Genomic DNA, 17,467 nt, shown 5'->3' on the forward strand with positions numbered 1-17,467 from the left:
TAGAAGAAAAGAGGAATATTAGGGAGAGCTTTGGATGTTGAGAGATCCCATGATACTGCATTTTGACCTTTTGAATATTTTTCCTAACTTTATATGCATGTTTGCAATCCACAAATGTTTATGTTATATTTAACTGCATAGGACTCCAACACACCTATTCATCATCCATCTAAAAATATCACTGCCAGCTTGGAGACCAGATACGGAAGGGATGAGGCTCACAAGTGGAGGTCGCTGGTGTTTAGCTGGATGAAGGAGGACTCTCTTCTGTGTGCCCATAGTGGGTGACAGGGAAGAGCAGAGCCTTAGCGTATGCTGGCCACCAACCCTGGCACCAAGAAATACCCCTCTCTTGCTGCCTTCAGGTGGAGACTGTAAAGTGTTAGTGTACGGCTGAGCAGGGAAAACCACCCTGTGCTGAGGTGCATGTGAAGGGCTGCAGAAGGTCAGTGTCTCTTGAGCTGCACAGAGGAATAAAGTGTGGCTTAGGATATCATTCAAACTGTGTCTTCACGCATGTTTTCAGGTTAGAGTGGAAAACTGTTTGGGGCTTGCTTTGAGTCCTAAGATAACCAGTCCGCTATGGTTTTCCTGGGTGAGAAGTTGTCCACGCAGTCTTGTGTAAACCACAGTGACGACTGGTGGTGGTATTACTCTGAGTGTTAACCACAATGAATAGGCATTTTTATTTTAAACTAGGGTAATCTGAAGATGTGGATGCAGCTTAACACTGCTGATCTCAGAGCTTTTTAGCCTTTGAATGGTGTCTAACTTACAGGAGCTCCCAGATTTGATGTTCAGGCTTGTAATTCCTCCACATCACTGCTCAGGTCTCAGCAAGCTTTTCCTTTTTGCCATTGGAAAAATGCTACCCTTCCCCATCATCCTCTCTTTGCCTCCACAGTGTTAAATGTATATATTTCCAAAATAACAACCTCCCAGTAGATTTTGGCACACTTTTAGGGATGAAAGGAAGGGTTACTGTTCGAGTGTAAGTAAGAATGTGATTGCACATACCAATGCTGTTTTTCATTTCTCCTCGCAGTCCCAGCTGAGGAGATGATGAAAGTCGGCATCCCTTCCCTTGCCTTTTCATCTAGTCTCAGTCCTCTGCAACCAAAAGGAGGGAGCACTGCAGGAGCCATACAACTTGATTCGTGTCCTGTTGTCGTGGTTTAACCCCAGCTGGCAACTAGGACCACACAGCCATTCACTCACTGTGTACCCTCCACCCCCCATAGGGTAGGGAGAAGAGGGAGAAAAAGGGAAAAAACTTCATGGGTGGAGATAAAGACAGTTTAATAGAACAGTAATGGAAGAGAAAATAATAATGGTAAAAGAATATTAAAAAAAAAAGAAAAAGAAAAGAAAATGATGCAATACAATTGGTCACCACCCAGTGACCGATTGCCCAGACTGTCCTGAGCAGCAAACATGGATTCCTGTTCCCCGGCCAACCCCCATTTATATACCGAGCATGACATCTATGGTATGGAATATTCCTTTGGCCAGCTTGTCCTGTCTATGCTCTCTCTCATCTTCTATGGGAAGTGGAAAAAGTCCTTGACTTAACATAAGTATTGCTTAGCAACAACTAAAACAATATGTGTTATCAACATTATTCTCATACTAAATCCAAAACACAGCAGCTACTAGGAAGAAAATTAAAATAGCTGATACCAAGATGCCTGTAAATAAGAGGTTAAACCCAGGCTTAGAAGCAAATGCCTGGGTAAAGGTGCTTGCTGGAAGGGTGGCATCTGAAGGAGGGTTGTTGTAAGTGCTCTGCTTATTTACTGCCAGAACAAAAGTCCTGTTTGTCAGGTATTTTGTCAAACTTAGTACCACAGAGGAAGACCAAAGCTTATTCCCTGTGAATGGTTATGTTCATGCAGCACAGTGCTAAACTAAGTGGAGATACTAGCCGAGACCTGCAATTCAGGCAGCAGAGCTCACTTCAGTGTGGGGTTTGGCCATGAACTGGCAGCTTGTGTGGGCACTCTCTGGATGTGATGATACTTTTCTGAGTTTTTGAGGGCTCTCCACTGTGTTACTGCACAAGGTCTCTATGTCCTCACTCTCCCACCACTTTCTGGGCATCTCATTTGCGGTTTCTCCTCACTTGCCATCCACACAGCATCCGCTCTGTGTGTAAAAGCTAAAAAGAGAAGTTGTTGAGGTGCCTCTTCGTCCCCCAGCAGAGACAACAAGGCACACGAATGCAAGTGCTAGATAGTTTCTTCCCTCCATTAAATGCTAGCTGGTTGCTGGCTCCCCTACCTGGTACTCCATTCCCCTTGCAGTCCCCCTCCAAGTGCGGGACCTGAGCCTCTGTTTGCAGGCTACATCTGCTCACAAGAAGGGTTACGAGTTATTTTATAGCTCTAAAGGAACCTTTTCTTCTCTTCCCCTCAGATACCCAGTATCATAAACTGTAAAGCAATACATTTATTTATTAATGGAAACCAAGTGGGAGGGAGGATGACTTGAAAATACTAGTTTACACCCTGCTAAGGCTTCACCTTCCCTGTCACTTCCCTGCTGACCAGGGAGCTGGATTTGTTTCTTGTGTTACAGGGGCTGAACGGAGGCAGCTACCACTGGTCTGGGTCCCAGTCTGCAGTCAGTGCTTCTTTGAGGGTTTCCCCCGTGGTCTGAGGCTCAGCCTTCTTTGCCTTCCTGGGGGCCAAGCTGGGATCTGTCCCCACACAGGTGGCTTGCTTCCCCCACGGCTTCTACCTCATACATTGAAGTCCACTCAGGTTTAATGGTTAGAAGCAAAAGGCATTGCCTTGGTTGGTAGGGGATGCCGGGGCTACAGCCCTTCACCGCCCTTCCCCAGTACACCAAAGTATCGGCTCAGGATTCCCCATGTACATCACCCTTGAGGTGTGGACTCCTGTTCAGCCGTGAACTCCTGTGCATCACAGCATGCTCGGGGTTAAAAACAGCATTTTCCTTTCCTTAGGTTTGCAAGTCCTCCCTGTCCCTGCTTTGCAGAGTGAAGGCAGTTGGCCAGGCCAGGGTGAGTTCTCTTCAGCTGGCTGCTCAGCCACGGGGAGCTCTTAAATTCAGAGTCTGAGGACATGGATCCATGTCAGGTCAAAGAAAATCCAGGGACAGTGCTCCATAAGGCAGTGGCAGTGCACATGGAAAAGGCTCTACATTATGTTGGCAGATGAATAGCTCATCAAGTCAAAGCCTGTTTTGTTTGGAGTTGACGTGGTTTAAGGGGAATCAAACACAAACATCATGCTTGCCACATTGGATAGGAGATTTTTGACGGTAATAGTGTTATTATAATAGGTGTGTGAACTTGAGAAAGTTTAATTATTATTGTGGCTTTTTTATGGGATATATCCAATCCCTTAATTTCTCAGTCTTCAAAGGCTTTGCAAACGCTAAATGGCACACAAACATGTACTCTGTAATATAAATAGAAGCTTATTGTGATGGGGGGTAAGTGGAGATAAAAGGTTAAATGATCTGTGGGAGGCCACGGGGAAGCCACTGTCAGGAAATGGGCTGCTCGTATCCTGGTCCTGTCTTTTGGTGTTGAATGCAGAATTTGAGACCACAGCTCCTTTGTCTGCCCTTCTGTGAAAAGGTTGTCTGGGGTAGCAGATTCACATAGAAGCACAACGTGGGCAAGCGGAGGTGGCAGAGATGGGGAAGTTTCTGCAAGGTGAGCTTGACAGTGAATCTGTCACATGTGGGATGCTCCACTGACTGCAGGTTACGGCACCCCAAGCGCACCCACAGCCCGAGGCATCTGGCTCTTGAATTGTGAATATACTGTGTGCCAAGAATAGCATAGCTTTATGTTTGAAGATACTTTATGCTAAGAGTATATGCACAGTAAAATACATAATAAATGCCTTCCAGTGTGCACCCACCCTAGCTCTCTGCAGGCTCGTTTCCTGGTATAGATGGGTCGTCTTGAGTTAACAAGAGCACGACCTCCGATAAATCATGTGAGGAGAGGTTTTGCTCGTGTGGTTTTTCCTCAGCTGACTTTTGAAACATAGAGATTGATACAACACCGGAGGCACCGCAAACATGGAGGAACAGCGCAGCTGAAATCAAGAGCGTAGGGATGGGTCGGGCGGCTCACTGAGCGGATGGCTGGAGGCGGCGTGCCGTAGTACAGAAGACAGAGTTCAGCTACTCATACTCACCTGCATTTATGCGCTGACAGGCATACGGCGGGGTGAGCTGTAGCGATACATCACTTTGGTGCAGAAACCAGAGGCAACAGGGAGGGAGAAAGGGAGAGAGACTTAGCTACAGTATGGGAAGGATGCAGGGTGGCTGTGGCTACCAGGTACCAGGTAGGAGGATGATTGAATAGGCCTAGTTTATTATCAGGGTTATAATTCGTGTTTTCAGTACAGTCTCCCCAAAGCTGGTCCTGAGCAAAAGCTGTAGATCCCAAACTTTTATACTGAGGTGTGAAAGGAATCCAGGTCAAGAAAGTGAGTTTTGCTCCTGGTTCATATACTTGAAACTACCAGCCATGTTGTGGAAGTTGGCACCTGGAGTGCAGATCCCTGACCAACACTTCTCCTGTTGATGGTCTGCACAGGACACAGGAGGATGTTAAGGGCTCTGAAGGACAGACATGACTCTAGCCTGTGGCTCTGGCCCACTCGCATGGGAGAAAATGTTAATCCAGGTAGCAAAGCAAAGTGGCAATATTGCTGCTGTCAGTAAACCCCACCGCAGGGTGTGATTCCCAAGAGCAGGCTATGCACATTCAAGTCATGGACGGCTGGAGGGATGATCGGACCATCATTATCGAACTGATGGGTGCTGCCTGCAGGATGCTGTCATACTAGGAATGTGGCTCGCTGCTGCTTCGCACAGTGCCCTAACAGGGCTTCATGTGGGAAGATGTCTGTGGTGATAACAGATCCCCTTCTCTCCCCTGGGGTTTGAAGGAAAGACACAGGCCAAAGAACTGTGTGGCTCGTTGACAGTATGCAAAAATGTCATTGTTAGGTTGTTCTTGTGGTTATAGGACGTGTTCTTGGAATAAGAAGAACTTGAGGTAGGTGTCGTAGGGAGTGGCCGTGTAAGGAGCGGTCCAGTGTCATTCACCTCAGGGTCGTGGCTGTGCAAACACATGCCCAGTCAACATTTCAGGCTGTGGAAGTTTATCCTTCTGAAAGCAGTGAGCTTGCTCCTAGGCAGGCGTGACTGCAAGATCAGGTCTGTCATGACAGACCATAAAATCCCAGAGGAAGCTGCTCAGAAGTGGGCATTGGGCATCTATTGTTTCCTCTCTCTCCCTCTGCTTTTTGTTTTTCTTCTTTTTTCCCCTCTCCTCTGTTACAAAATTAGAAATGGATGTGTTATTTTATTTTTTTGGGCTCTAAAATAGTAAGAGCAGTGATAATACCCTTTACTGAAGCCAAACACAGTAAAAAAAAAAAACTTCACTGGTCACTGTGGAGGGGGCTCAAGCTGTCCAGTGGAGTGCTGTATGTGGTGGATATACCACCCCCATACAGACTGGAGCAGCTTAACTTTCCCTGTCACATCACATATTTGGCTTGAATTCAGTGAAGCTGTTCCTTAAATATTCAGTATTGCCTTAAACCAGGCCTGTGTCACAACATGTGCATTACATAATATTTTCAGTCTTTAAATCGAGTGTACGTGGACCTTGCATTCATAAACTGCTGAACTGACAGCAGCAGCGACGGGCAGGTCTTGCTTTAGTCGTGGTAAGGGTGAAATGCTGGTAGCTACAGCAGCAGCTCTCTGCACGCTGCGGTGCAGTGATGGCTCTATGAGTCCTTTGCTAGCCGGCGTGCAAGGCACGGCGTTTCTCCTCCGGGCTGACAAACTCCAGCGTGGAGCTGTGTCACCAGACCTCTTCCCTGTCCTGACCCAAGGCTGCAAAGCAGTGCCAACCTGGGGCTTGCCACCACCTTTGCTGCCCTCTGGGAGCCTGCCCTCCAGTTCTGGCTTCCCAGCTTCGGCAACAAAAATATCCTCAAATATCCCCCCACCTCGCTGTTCAGCTTTTTTTGGTGTCTGCCCCGCACAACGTGATGTCTTTCTTTCCCCAGTTTTGTCAGCAGAGCAGTTTGTGCAGCGGCTGACTTGGCTTATGTTGCATAAATTGTGGAAGTGTTTATTTGGTTTAAATTAAAAACAAAATAAAATTGGCAAGGTCTTTTGTCAGGCATATCGGCTCCCCAGTCTGTTCCTCAAATGGATCGCAGGCGGTGGTACAGGGGTGAGAATGAGCGCAGGGGACAACGAGGCAGAGATCCCCGCTGAGCCCCTTGTGTCATGATGCCACAGCCCTCGGGAGCCGCATCCCTGGAGTTACAAGATCGACTCAACTGCTGGGATTTTTATTTTTTATGGGTTTTTTTTTTGGAAATGATGCACTCGGGAATTTGTTGTCCTTCCAGATGCACGTGGTTGATACATCTGAGACATGCTTTCTGGGCCAAAAAAGATGCAGAAGAGCCAGCAACGCTGCAAGCAGGTATCCTTCACTTGCTGAGTGTTGCTTTAGCTCTGTAGACCAGAGGTGGCTAACACACGGTGATGAAGGGGTGTTCCCTCTCTATACTTGGCCACAAATTCAAGGTTGCCCTCAGTGGTCAGATGTACTGTGCCTTCTGCAGCTGGCAAGGAGAGCAGATACAGGTTGGGTTTCCCAGGTGAGACTTGAGTTGGCTGACTGCTGGAGACCAGACCAGTGAGTCCTGTCATGGAGCTGGTTTCATGCCAGTGGGCTTTGGGGCGCTCTGGCCAGGGTCAGAGAGTTTCAACTCTTGCTATATTTTCTGGAAGAAAATGGAGAAGCAAAAGCATATTAGCAAGGAAGAATAGAAGCAGTAGAATGTGTTAGGGATTGAAACAACACACGTGCATCTCGCACCAGATGTTAGATTATGCTGCATTTTACAGAGTATGCATAAGTGCTACCATATAGTGCGTGCCTGCGCCTGTCGGCTCCTTCCTCCCTTCTCAGCACTGATGCTGGTGCACAGATACGCTCACACTCAGTCTCTGCCCTGAAGAGTTTGCACTGTAACTGGATGTGGCTGGAGGAAGAAAAAGGCACCAGGGCACGCGGTGGCTTGTCCGGGGTTACACCGTGGAATAAAACAGAGCAGCAGTTTCCATCCTGTCTCCAGTGCTCTGCCTGTTGAGTACCAAGATCATAATGTAGCTTTTTATGCTTGCTTACTGTCCGCTGTGAAGCTCGATGCTTTATAGGTATTGATTATTTAAGCTTTGAGTTGTCTCTGATAGAGGAATGTTATAATAATTGTTAATATAGAAATTATTTGAAATGTAACCAGAGATAACATAGCAAAGGCAAAAGCAAGATCTAAGTCAATCAGTTCTTGGTATAACGTAATTAAGTGAGGCTTAAATGTAAAAAGCATTAATTCAGCTTTGATGACATGAATTGGTTTGGGTTTCTTAAGCAGTTGAGGAAATACAGAATAAAAGGGTGAACTCCTGGTCATACTAAAACGGATGGGAGCTTTGCCATTGATTTCAGCGTGGCTCGAGTTCCCCCAGCCTCGCATCGACAGCAATGCTGTGCTGCCTGCCCTGCCTACATCATTCTTGCTGCTGCTTTCACTCCTTACTCACCACACAACTTCCTCCGGCACTGGATGTGTCACTGAAGTCACATCGCCCCAGCACTCGGGGAGGAATGGCGATGAAGTAATGATGCTGCCTGAATCTGGGCCGAAATCACATCCTGATTTTTATTCGTCATTGGGTACAGAAGACGGAGACGTTCCCTGGTGCCTGCTGTCTGAATCCACCGAAATAAGACTAGTCATATGCTTAACTTTAACCACATGTTTTAGTGCTGTAGCGGCTTGGGTCTGAAAAGGCTGAATTAAGTGCAACTCCTTTTTCTCTGCTTTTGCTATTATTGTTAAAGCTGGATGTTGCAGCCAGCACTTCTACACATTTTTTTTTCTTGTGGAGAAAAAGAGAGGAATTTACTTTTGCTATCAGCAAGGTTGCTAGCAGTTCAAGTGGTCCGTGCTAGGCTCGGCAGCGCACGTCTGCTGTGACAGAGTGGGCCGAGTGGAGTCAAGGGGGTCCCAAACTTCCCTGCTGCTGCTGGTTGCCTGCAGATAATTTTGTGCACAACTGGGGACTCATCTCGGAGGGACATCTGTTTCTGCCGCGGACCTGATCCTGCAGGCTTTCTGCATGCACAGCTTCTCTCGGAAATTATGAGCATGCAGGTCTGTAAGATTGGTCCTATCGTGACAATTTCCTGGCGGAGGGAAAAGACAGAAACTATTTTTAAATGAAAGCTTTGAATCAGGGGAATATTGCAGAGTGCAGCAAAAAATTGTGTCAAAACCCTGAAATCATAGACTCGGCAGTTTTCTCATGCCAGCGGTTTTCATCTCTTCATGGTTTTAAGGCTGTGTTTTTGGAGGACTGGGCTGAGCATTTTTCAGGGAGAGGTTTCTATTCTCCCTGGTGCGCATTATCACAGCAGCAGCATCATTTTCTGTGCGAGTCAGGCTGGAGAGAGGTGATATGCTGTGATGTGTTCGCAGGGGTGGGACTTTGCAAAAAAACCTGTACTCTGCTTTGTACACAGTCAAAATGGTTCTCCTTTAAGTTTGCCCAGGAGTTCATTATTCAGTCTTTTTTTTTTTTTCCTCCCAGATTTGGTTTTATGTTCCTACCTTGGTGTACATTTCCAACTTTTCCTTCCAAGTTTCAGTGCTCAGTGGTCGCTCGGGAAAAACAAAAAAGAGAGAGAGTGTGACTTCTTCTTAACACTGGAAAATTATGTCCTCTTTTCCCCATCACTCGCTTTTGTATAGCTTAAGAATGACCCAAAGGGCTCTTGCTCAGATTTTCATTTAAAGCAAACCATCTGATTTGATCCGAGATCATTATTTCCCCCCAAAGCACTCTCAGAGTGATTTGAACATGTGAAAACAGGCAGTTTATAACCACAATTGTTTCCCTGCCTTTGATAGAGTGGTCACTAGTCAACAAATGTAAAATTCACTGCCTCGGAGGGAGATGCTTTAGTTAATTAGTTACAATCAGTACTGTGCTAAGAGACTCACTGCTGCTGGCCCGTATATTTCCCTGCTAATCTTGCTTGCTGGCTTTGCTGATCCCGGTACGTATATTGTGGCTGGTTTCCCATAGCCACCCTACGAGGAAGTGCCCAGAACCACATCGTCACAGGGAAGGACGGCAAGCATCTTTCTCTTGGGCCATTTTCTGTGCTCTGGGAGCCTGAGAGGCTGGGTGAGAAACTTGACAGATTTTGCTCTTTTGGTAACATGAAGTTTTCCAGCCCCAGCCTGGGCTTACAAATTGTAATTTCGGTTGCACGTTTCTGATACTGTCTTTTAGCAATTTTTTCCCCTTTTTTCTTCACCCACATGTCACTTCACGCGCTCCTGCAGTGCTCTGTGTGTTATCTGACTGCCTCCTTCCTCGTTGCAAGGAGCTGTGTTTCCTTGCCACTCTCTACCCAGGAGCATGTGGCTTTTGGTGTCACTCTGCATTGTCCCCACTGGCCATTTCTGGGACTATGGGGTTTTGGCAGCCTCCGAGGGCTGCCCGTAGGTAGCTGCCCAGCCCTGATGTACTGGCTCTCATGGCAGTGGGCCAGCCTTATGCTGCTGACACACCGTATTTGCAGACACCCATGTGCCTCAGGCCTTCGGGGGCTTGTCTGCAGCCCAGATATGTCATGCCGAGCTGCGTAGACCACCAGGCAAAGTCTGACCTGGCGATGATCAGTGCACAGGATCCTGTCCTACACTTTTTTACTGTTTGCATATGTGAGGTGGAAAGGAAAATCTACCTGGCACACCTTTTGGTTTCAAAACTTTGGGGAGAGGCAGCCGAAAAGCTTTGCGTTCACCCAGCTTTTGCTTTTTTCCAGGCGACCTGGTATCTCGAGCGATGCACCACCTCCAGCCCCTCAACGCCAAGCAGCACGGGAACGGGACACCGATGCACCAGAAGCAAGGATCGCTCTACTGGGAGCCGGAGGCTCTGTACACCCTCTGCTACTTCATGCACTGTCCGCAGATGGAGTGGGAAAACCCCAACGTGGAACCGTCAAAAGTCACGCTACAAACAGAGAGGTAAGAGCCACTGCACGGTGCTTAATGTCATGGTGAAGACGTTTTGTTAATAAATCAGCCTGGCTGGCTAATTGCTAATTACAGCTTGCGCGTGAGAGGCCGCGGAGCAGTCTGGTTTGGTTTAGGATCACCTCTTTGAAATCCGTTTCTCTCGCCGAAGCGCTGCGTGGCTGACCCAATATATATCAAAAGTGACACCCAGTGGCTACATACAACAAATTGGTTCCAGATGTGCACTCGGGAGAGATTTCCTTTTCCTTTCGTTGTTGCTCAGCTATTCTCTGTTTTGGAAAAGAAAATGAGAACTTCTATTTCTGGCCTAGCAGGTTCGGGTTTAAATGTGGGGTTTTTTTCTACACATTAATAGGTCTCAACAGCTGCGATTGGGGAAGTGGAAAATGAATAGAGTAGAGTGTAGAAAGGAGAGGTCGTTAAAGATGCTGGGCTTCAGCCGTGCCGAGTACCTGGGCGCAGGAGTAACCTCAGGGCTGCCCTGCATGGGGACGTGGCAGGCTCTGTTTGCGCTGCTGTTGTCCCCCCTTCTGCAGATGGCCAGGGCAGGGGAGGCAAGCCTGGGGCCCCATCCTGACTCAGGATCTGCCATAGGGTGAGAAGGAGACACCACTGAAGCTGGTGATGGGGTTACCAAATGCCTGTTGGCAAGCAGGGTGCCCAACGTAGGGCAGCTCTGCACCCGGGCGCTGCAGAAAGCAACCAGGACAGCTTGTCGGCCAAGAAAACAAAGCCATCTCCTGTCCAAAGGCCAACAATCTCTCTAGTAATGCAAGCCTCCACTTGGGTGCTGAGGCATGCCGTGCTATTTCTCTGCCGTGCTTCTCACCAGCATTAAACCAGGCTTCCCCAGTGCGGAGACGAGAGGAGCGGCTGGTGCTTGGAAGGTGCTGGGTATTCATTTTTTGGATGGGTATCCTGGATGCAAATGCAAGCTGCTTTTTCAAGCCGGGCTCCACATTTACATCCCAATGTATATATCGCTCTGGATGCATGCGCCAAACTCTGATCTGCACGTGTGCCCCGAGAGCTGCGCATACGGGGCTTGGTTATTGTTTCAGTATTCGGTCTGCATCTCAAAAGCAGCGTTTGAGTATCTCATTGTACGTGTAATCATAAATGGTATACAATATGATATCTTCATTGAACTAATTTTGTATCGATTCACAGAAAAGAGTACAAGATGAAACTCTGGCATTAATGATGTTACTGGGAATTTTGCCATTTGCCTTTGGATGGCATTTTGTTTCTTTTCTAGTTTGGGTCGCTCCGTGAGCATGTTTGTCGCTTTTTGCTCTATTGTTTCCAAAGTATGAAAGAAAAAAAAAAGGGGGGAAATGACAAGAATCCAGAATTTTCTCATTTTTCTAAATTATTTTTAATTTCATGGTTTGTCAGCCAGCCTTGTTATTGCAGAAGACCTAACTCGTGTCCAAGAGTGGTTAGTATGCACAAAAATTAACCAAAAATAGAAAATACCCTCACCTGATCTGTAGTCCCCATCTGTGGGAGTAGTGCCACTGGAACCAGTGGGAATATGAAGGTGAATAATGCTGAGGCTCTGGTTTTGTAAGATTTCTGCAGACTTCCCTGTGAAAAGGGCAGGAATATTTGAAAAATCATTTTAGCATTTGCTTTAATAGGTTTTCCTTTCTCTGAGGTCACCTTAATACGTGTTCTCTTCATTAGAGCAGTTGAAATGCTGATTATTTAAAGCGATTGTTCTTCTTTGCTTTATTTTGAATATTCCATCTGGCAAGATGTCTTCCTTTGGCAGGCCAGTTTAACAACTGTGGTGTGCGGTTAGGGCCAGAGCAAGTACTCGATGTTATTGCCAAGGGCTTGTGGTCACTTTTGGAAGGAGTGGATACTCCTGTTGCCTAATCAAACATGCGTTAGTACTTAGCGCTGGAGTGGGAGCGATGCAGGGTTAAGCATGAGCCTGGATATTTCCATGGGGTTGTGGTTGTGCTCTGGAGCTTCCCCAGCTGGATGTAACCATCCTGTGCTGCTCAGAAAGGAGACCGGTGAAGCTGACTTCTCTTTAGTTCTCTGAGGAGCCGAGCCTTTCTACCTATTTACCATCCTTTTTTTTTTTTTACATGCAAGCATGCTTTGTGGTCCATGACTGACTTCTGGTGGTTTTGGTTTCTGTGATGGTTTTTGTGCATTGTGGGGGAGTGGGTTTGTTAAACATGGCATTTCTGTATGCAAAATATTTGCAAGCTTTGTGCCTTATCTACATACCTTATTCCCTCTCTTCATCTATGGCTGTCACAATCACTTTTATGTTGGAAGGAGCCCAGAAGGAAGCAAGGAGGTCCAGGGGTCTTTCCGTATCCTCAGTCCCTCTGTGTCACTGCTGGTGCAGAGAAGCCAGGACTGTGTGGACCTGGCAGCAGACAGTATTTCCATGAAACAGGGGTTGCCCATGGCTCATGTGAGGCCAATTTGGCTACCGTCTTGGCCCCCTCCTCCTTGACCATGCATGCCCAGAGTGGACGTGATTGTGGGATGCGGCCAGAGTGCTCCGCCGGCACTTGCAGGGCTCAGTGGTGCCATGAGAGCTGCTCCCATCCTTCCCACTCATCTCCAGCCCACCTGGATTACGGCTCTGAACTGGGCTGGATTAGGGACCCACCAAGGCTCTGCATGTCCATCTGCGGAGGTTGGATATGGGAGGGAATCGGAAGCATAATCTGCACGACTGGTGGGATGGCAGACCTGCCTGGCTTAGCACTTTCTAGCACAGAAAACGGTACCTCCCTCAAAATCTTGGGGGATGCATAAAATGGGATGTTTACCTTTGAATAAATCCAGCGCTTTGTTTCTAGGGAGTATTTTCTAGGGAGCATTTCTCTGTGTTTGCTCTTCATGGAGGTAAAGAAACCAGAATATGGTGTGTTTTTAATAGTGTTTGTCTTTACATAAAATAAAAGGGGAAAATGATTATACAGTGAGGCTCTTGCAGGGGGGCTGCTTTCATGGGAGGGGTGGTGGAAAGGGGCCAGGATTGCTCAGAAAACCTGAAAAAGATTCCCCACTTCCTAAATGGCAGTAAACCCGATTGTAAGATGGATGTGTGGCCCCCTCTTACCCCAAATTCGTGTTCTTTGGAAGAAGCCCTCTGATTTTTTGGCTGTGTTGTTGGCACCAGCACAAGCCAGTCCTACTGGGGTGGGTTATCTAATGATAGAATCATAGAATGGTTTAGGTTGAAAAGCACCTTAAAGGTCATCGAGTTCCAACCTCCTTGCCATGGAAGAGAAGGGAGGGACATGTCCCTGCCATGGGCAGGGACACCTCCGACTAGACCAGGTTGCCCAAGGCCACATCCAGCCTGGCCTTGAACACCTCCAGGAATGGGGCCTCAACAACCTCTCTGGGCAACCTGTGCCAGTGCCTTACCACCCTCAAAGTGAAAACCTTCTTCCTAATGTTTAATCTAAACCTGCCCTCTTCTAGTTTATATCCATTCCCCCTCATCCTGTCACTACATGCCCTAGTAAAAAGTCCTTCCCCAGCTCTCCTGTAGGCCCCCTTTAGGTACTGGAAGGCGGCAATAAGATCTCCCCGGAGCCTTCTCTTCTCCAGGCTGAACAGCCCCAGCTCTCTCACCCTCTCCTCATAGGAGAGGTGCTCCAGCCCTCGGATCATCCTCGTGGCTCTCCTCTGGACATGCTCCAGCAGGTCCATGTCTTTCTTATGTTGAGGGCTCCAGAGCTGGACGCAGTACTCCAGGTGGAGTCTCATGAGAGTGGAGTACAGTGGCAGGATCACCTCCCTTGACCTGCTGGCCACACTTCCTTTGCAGCCCAGGATCCGATTGGCCTTCTGGGCTGCGATTGCACATTGCTGGCTCATGCTGAGCTTCCCGGGTACCACACAGATAGCTATTTTGGAAGGTGTGGAGGTACAGGAGGGGGTTTGGACCTGTTTTTGCGGTCCCTCTTCTCTAATGCACCCAGCTGGGATGCGATAGAGGCATTTGTCTTGTGCCAGGTGTTGCCTATGAGAATGGTGCTCCTTCAGTACCTCTACCTGCAGGTGGCTGCAGGTTATTTAGGTTCGTTCATTCTTTTGCTTTCCCAGGAATTTTGAAAAAATTGGAGATGAGACCACTGTTACCAAGATTTCTTTCTTGCTTGCCACTTCTGGTTTAATAAAAGGATCTGTCCCATGGTTGTGTTTTGCTTCTGAGCCTCTATAACACTTCCAAAATTATTGCAAGTAATTTCTTAAGCACCGGAAAGCACAGAATCTGTAGTTGCAGATTTGTGTGATGTTTTTTTCCTTAAGTGGTTCCTTAGCCACTTTTATCCACAGCTGTATTGACAAAGTCCTCATTACTTCCTAACTCTCCATGTTCCCCATTAACAACTCATTGAGAAGCAGTGGCTCAGCAGGTCCAGAACCATCGATTAATTCTCCTCACACAGCAGCAAAGTTCCTTCTCCAGCGTTTCCTCTGCCGCTCCGTCTTGGAGGAGCATTAACTCCCTGTACCGCCTGGCAGCCTTTAGCTCTTCCCCTTGAGTCTTAATTGAGTTGATGGATACATGTCTGGTTTTAACCTTCTTTTCACTTTCCTTTACTTTTCCCTGTATGTGGAGCAATCCCATAGGCAACTCCCATGGGTTATTGCTTGCTTTTTATTTTTCTGCCTGCCTTGCGCACAGGCACAGACACTCACAAATATACACGTTCCCCATACATGCACACACATGCAAATTGTAGCCTGTAGTCATTTGTGATTAACCAGAAGGGTTTGGGCTATCATCTGAATTTTGTTTCATGCTTTGGATAGTTATTAATGTACCTGGCTAATCAATATGATACAGCCCTTTTAATGAGAGGAACGTTCCACTGATATAAAATAACCTGAACTCATCCAAAGCACCTTTGTAACTGGTACAGCCATGTCCATTTTACAGATTATACTGGTAGAACAATTTCAGTAAGAAGATAACTAGGAAAATGTCCGTGACTTAAATTATTATGTAGTACGAACTCCATGGATAGGGCAGTCTCCAGCAAAAGCCAGCAGAGCGTGGAGGGAATGATGGGGAATGCTGATGAAGAACAGGTGAAGTGTTAGCACTGGGAATGTGGAAGTCCTGCTATGAAACCTGTTCACCTTGCAATGTATATCTGAAGAAGTCATTACACATGCTTGATGTGTCAGTATGGCATAGCCCTATGGCTATGTGTCATAGCCCTGACACATGCTTGATGTGTCAGTATGGCATAGCCCATGTAACCCTATGTAGTTTTATCCACTTAAAAACTTGTGGTAGTAAAACCGTGGCCTCTCTGAACTCAAATTTTACACCAGGGTTGATTTTGCTGGGAGCCACTGACAAGAAATCCCAAATCCATCCTTATGTAAATCTTCTAGATTTGCATCCGAAGTATCAAACTGCTCACTTCTTAAAAATCCATTCAGAAGCGGTATTGGCAGCTGCCTGCAGCGTGTGAGACTGCACGTTACAAGAAATAGTTCAGGCAGTATTCGTAGCTCGGCTGTCAGGTGGTATGTCCTTGCTGGGCTGGGGCTGTATTCTACATCTAATTTATCGAACTAGACTTATGCTGTCCATGGGATGGCTACAGGATTTTTTTAAATAGAGAAAATTGTGTGCAGCACTGCGAGAACAACCGATTACTCAGGCCGTTCTGCCCTGCGCACCCAACGCTGGCTTCTGCTCAGGGATTTACGCCACAGCCGGTTGTGTCAAATCTGATGTCAAAGCTGCCTGTGAAATAGTTCCCTGTTGTGGTTGCTGGCTGGGTCATCATTTTGTCTTGGTTGCATTTCAAGTCTCGACCATTAAGGTTTTTAATGCAGGAGAGGCAATGGGAACGGTGCATTCGAACACTAGGTGGAAGTTCAAAAAATGTGACTTGCCGATACCCTTGTGTGGGCTCTGGAGAACCAATGTCTTGGTACACAAAAACCTGAGGGTAAACCCTCGCTCTGCCTAGGCGGGTCTCACTGAGGCTTGTGTGGGAGCAAGGAGAATTGATCCTTCTGCCTGAACAAAATGCAGAATTGGCTTTTTCAGAGGCTAGTTGCTTGGGTCACCCTTAGCTGGGCTTCTGGGGTGGTGGAGGAGTTGCCTAGCGTGGGAGAGCTGTGTGGGCTCGTGTGGTGTCTCAGTCGGCGCTGATGGGTCCCTGGACAGGAGCAGGGCTGGCAGCCTTCTGAAGGCATCAGAAGGTATTTCCGTACCAGGAAGACAAGTAGCTTATGGTGTAAATATAAAATACTAGATTTTCAGCCCAGAAACCCATCTGAAATGTATGCTAAACATTGGAAAAAACATGCTTTTCTATCCTCCAGTAATGCTAAAAATGGACTGGCATTGCATATATGGTTTCATCATGTGTTCTAAATGAAAACTGTTGGAACTGAGAATGCTTTTCAATTTGTACGCTGGGATTTTCTTTAAAAACCACCCATGAAAACATAAACATAAAACCAAACAAATGAAAAGACCTTTTCATAATGTTAAAATTGCTGACTCATATCTGCAAACAGAAACATCTCCCTACCTTTATCTCGATAGGCTTTTCTTTGCAAAAGTACGGTACAGCCTTCCACTTCTCAGAAGCGCTGTTAACTCTAAAATTGCAAAAGCTATCAGTAAAACAGCAGTGACCTGTGTGGAGCACTTTGGCTGCCATTGCCATGCAGGTTTGCAGTCACCACTCCTTGGCTGGAGTGAGTGAAGGACTCAACACCTACCACAACAGTATCCTCCTCAGTAGCTAAAGGATCCTGCAAACAGAAATCGTCCAAAGCAATTGCAATAATTGTACCATACAGAAGGTGTTTTAAGTTAAAGCGAGGTCAGGTCTATACAGCTGTGTACACTTCACAGCTGGTGAAACTGAGGGAGGGACAACACGAGGCAGCTGTGGGAATTCACATTCAAATAAGATTAGTCCTCAGGAATTTCTCCATTCCCATCCTGATGCAGACTGTCAAGCCAGTGCTCTCCATAGTGGTTGATTTAATATATGCAGTGAGCGTGTGCTTGTGGTGGGGCAAGGGCTCGGTGTGTGAAGAAGAGCAGTGTGAGACGCCCCTGGAAATAGAGAGGCTGCTGTCCTGCACTTGAAACGATGATTTTTTTCTTTGGGCACTGTGGTTATTCGGGTAAATCTCTCGTGTGCGCTTGATGACCTCCTGGATCTGGAGCACACTGCAGGCTCTACTGGGAACAAGGCACTGGTCTGGGGTTCATGAGGCACGGTGGTAGAGGAGCCTGGGTGAGGAGCATCCAGAGGTGATGAGCATGCCATCAGGAAGGTAGTTTA

At 47.1% G+C, this 17,467-nt stretch overlaps 1 protein-coding gene across 1 annotated transcript in view; it reads left to right on the forward strand.

Moving 5' to 3' along the window:
• BTBD11 (BTB (POZ) domain containing 11) overlaps positions 1-17,467 on the forward strand; it is a 196,180-nt gene that overhangs the window by 123,230 nt on the left and 55,483 nt on the right. The window contains exon 3 of the mRNA XM_009881989.1: positions 9,929-10,133. Within this exon, the coding sequence (XP_009880291.1) occupies positions 9,929-10,133 (205 nt within the window). The remainder of the gene's footprint in view (positions 1-9,928; positions 10,134-17,467) is intronic.

This window comes from Charadrius vociferus, unplaced genomic scaffold (genome assembly GCF_000708025.1).
Source record: "Charadrius vociferus isolate BGI_N301 unplaced genomic scaffold, ASM70802v2 scaffold883, whole genome shotgun sequence".
NCBI classification, from domain to species: Eukaryota; Metazoa; Chordata; class Aves; order Charadriiformes; family Charadriidae; genus Charadrius; species Charadrius vociferus.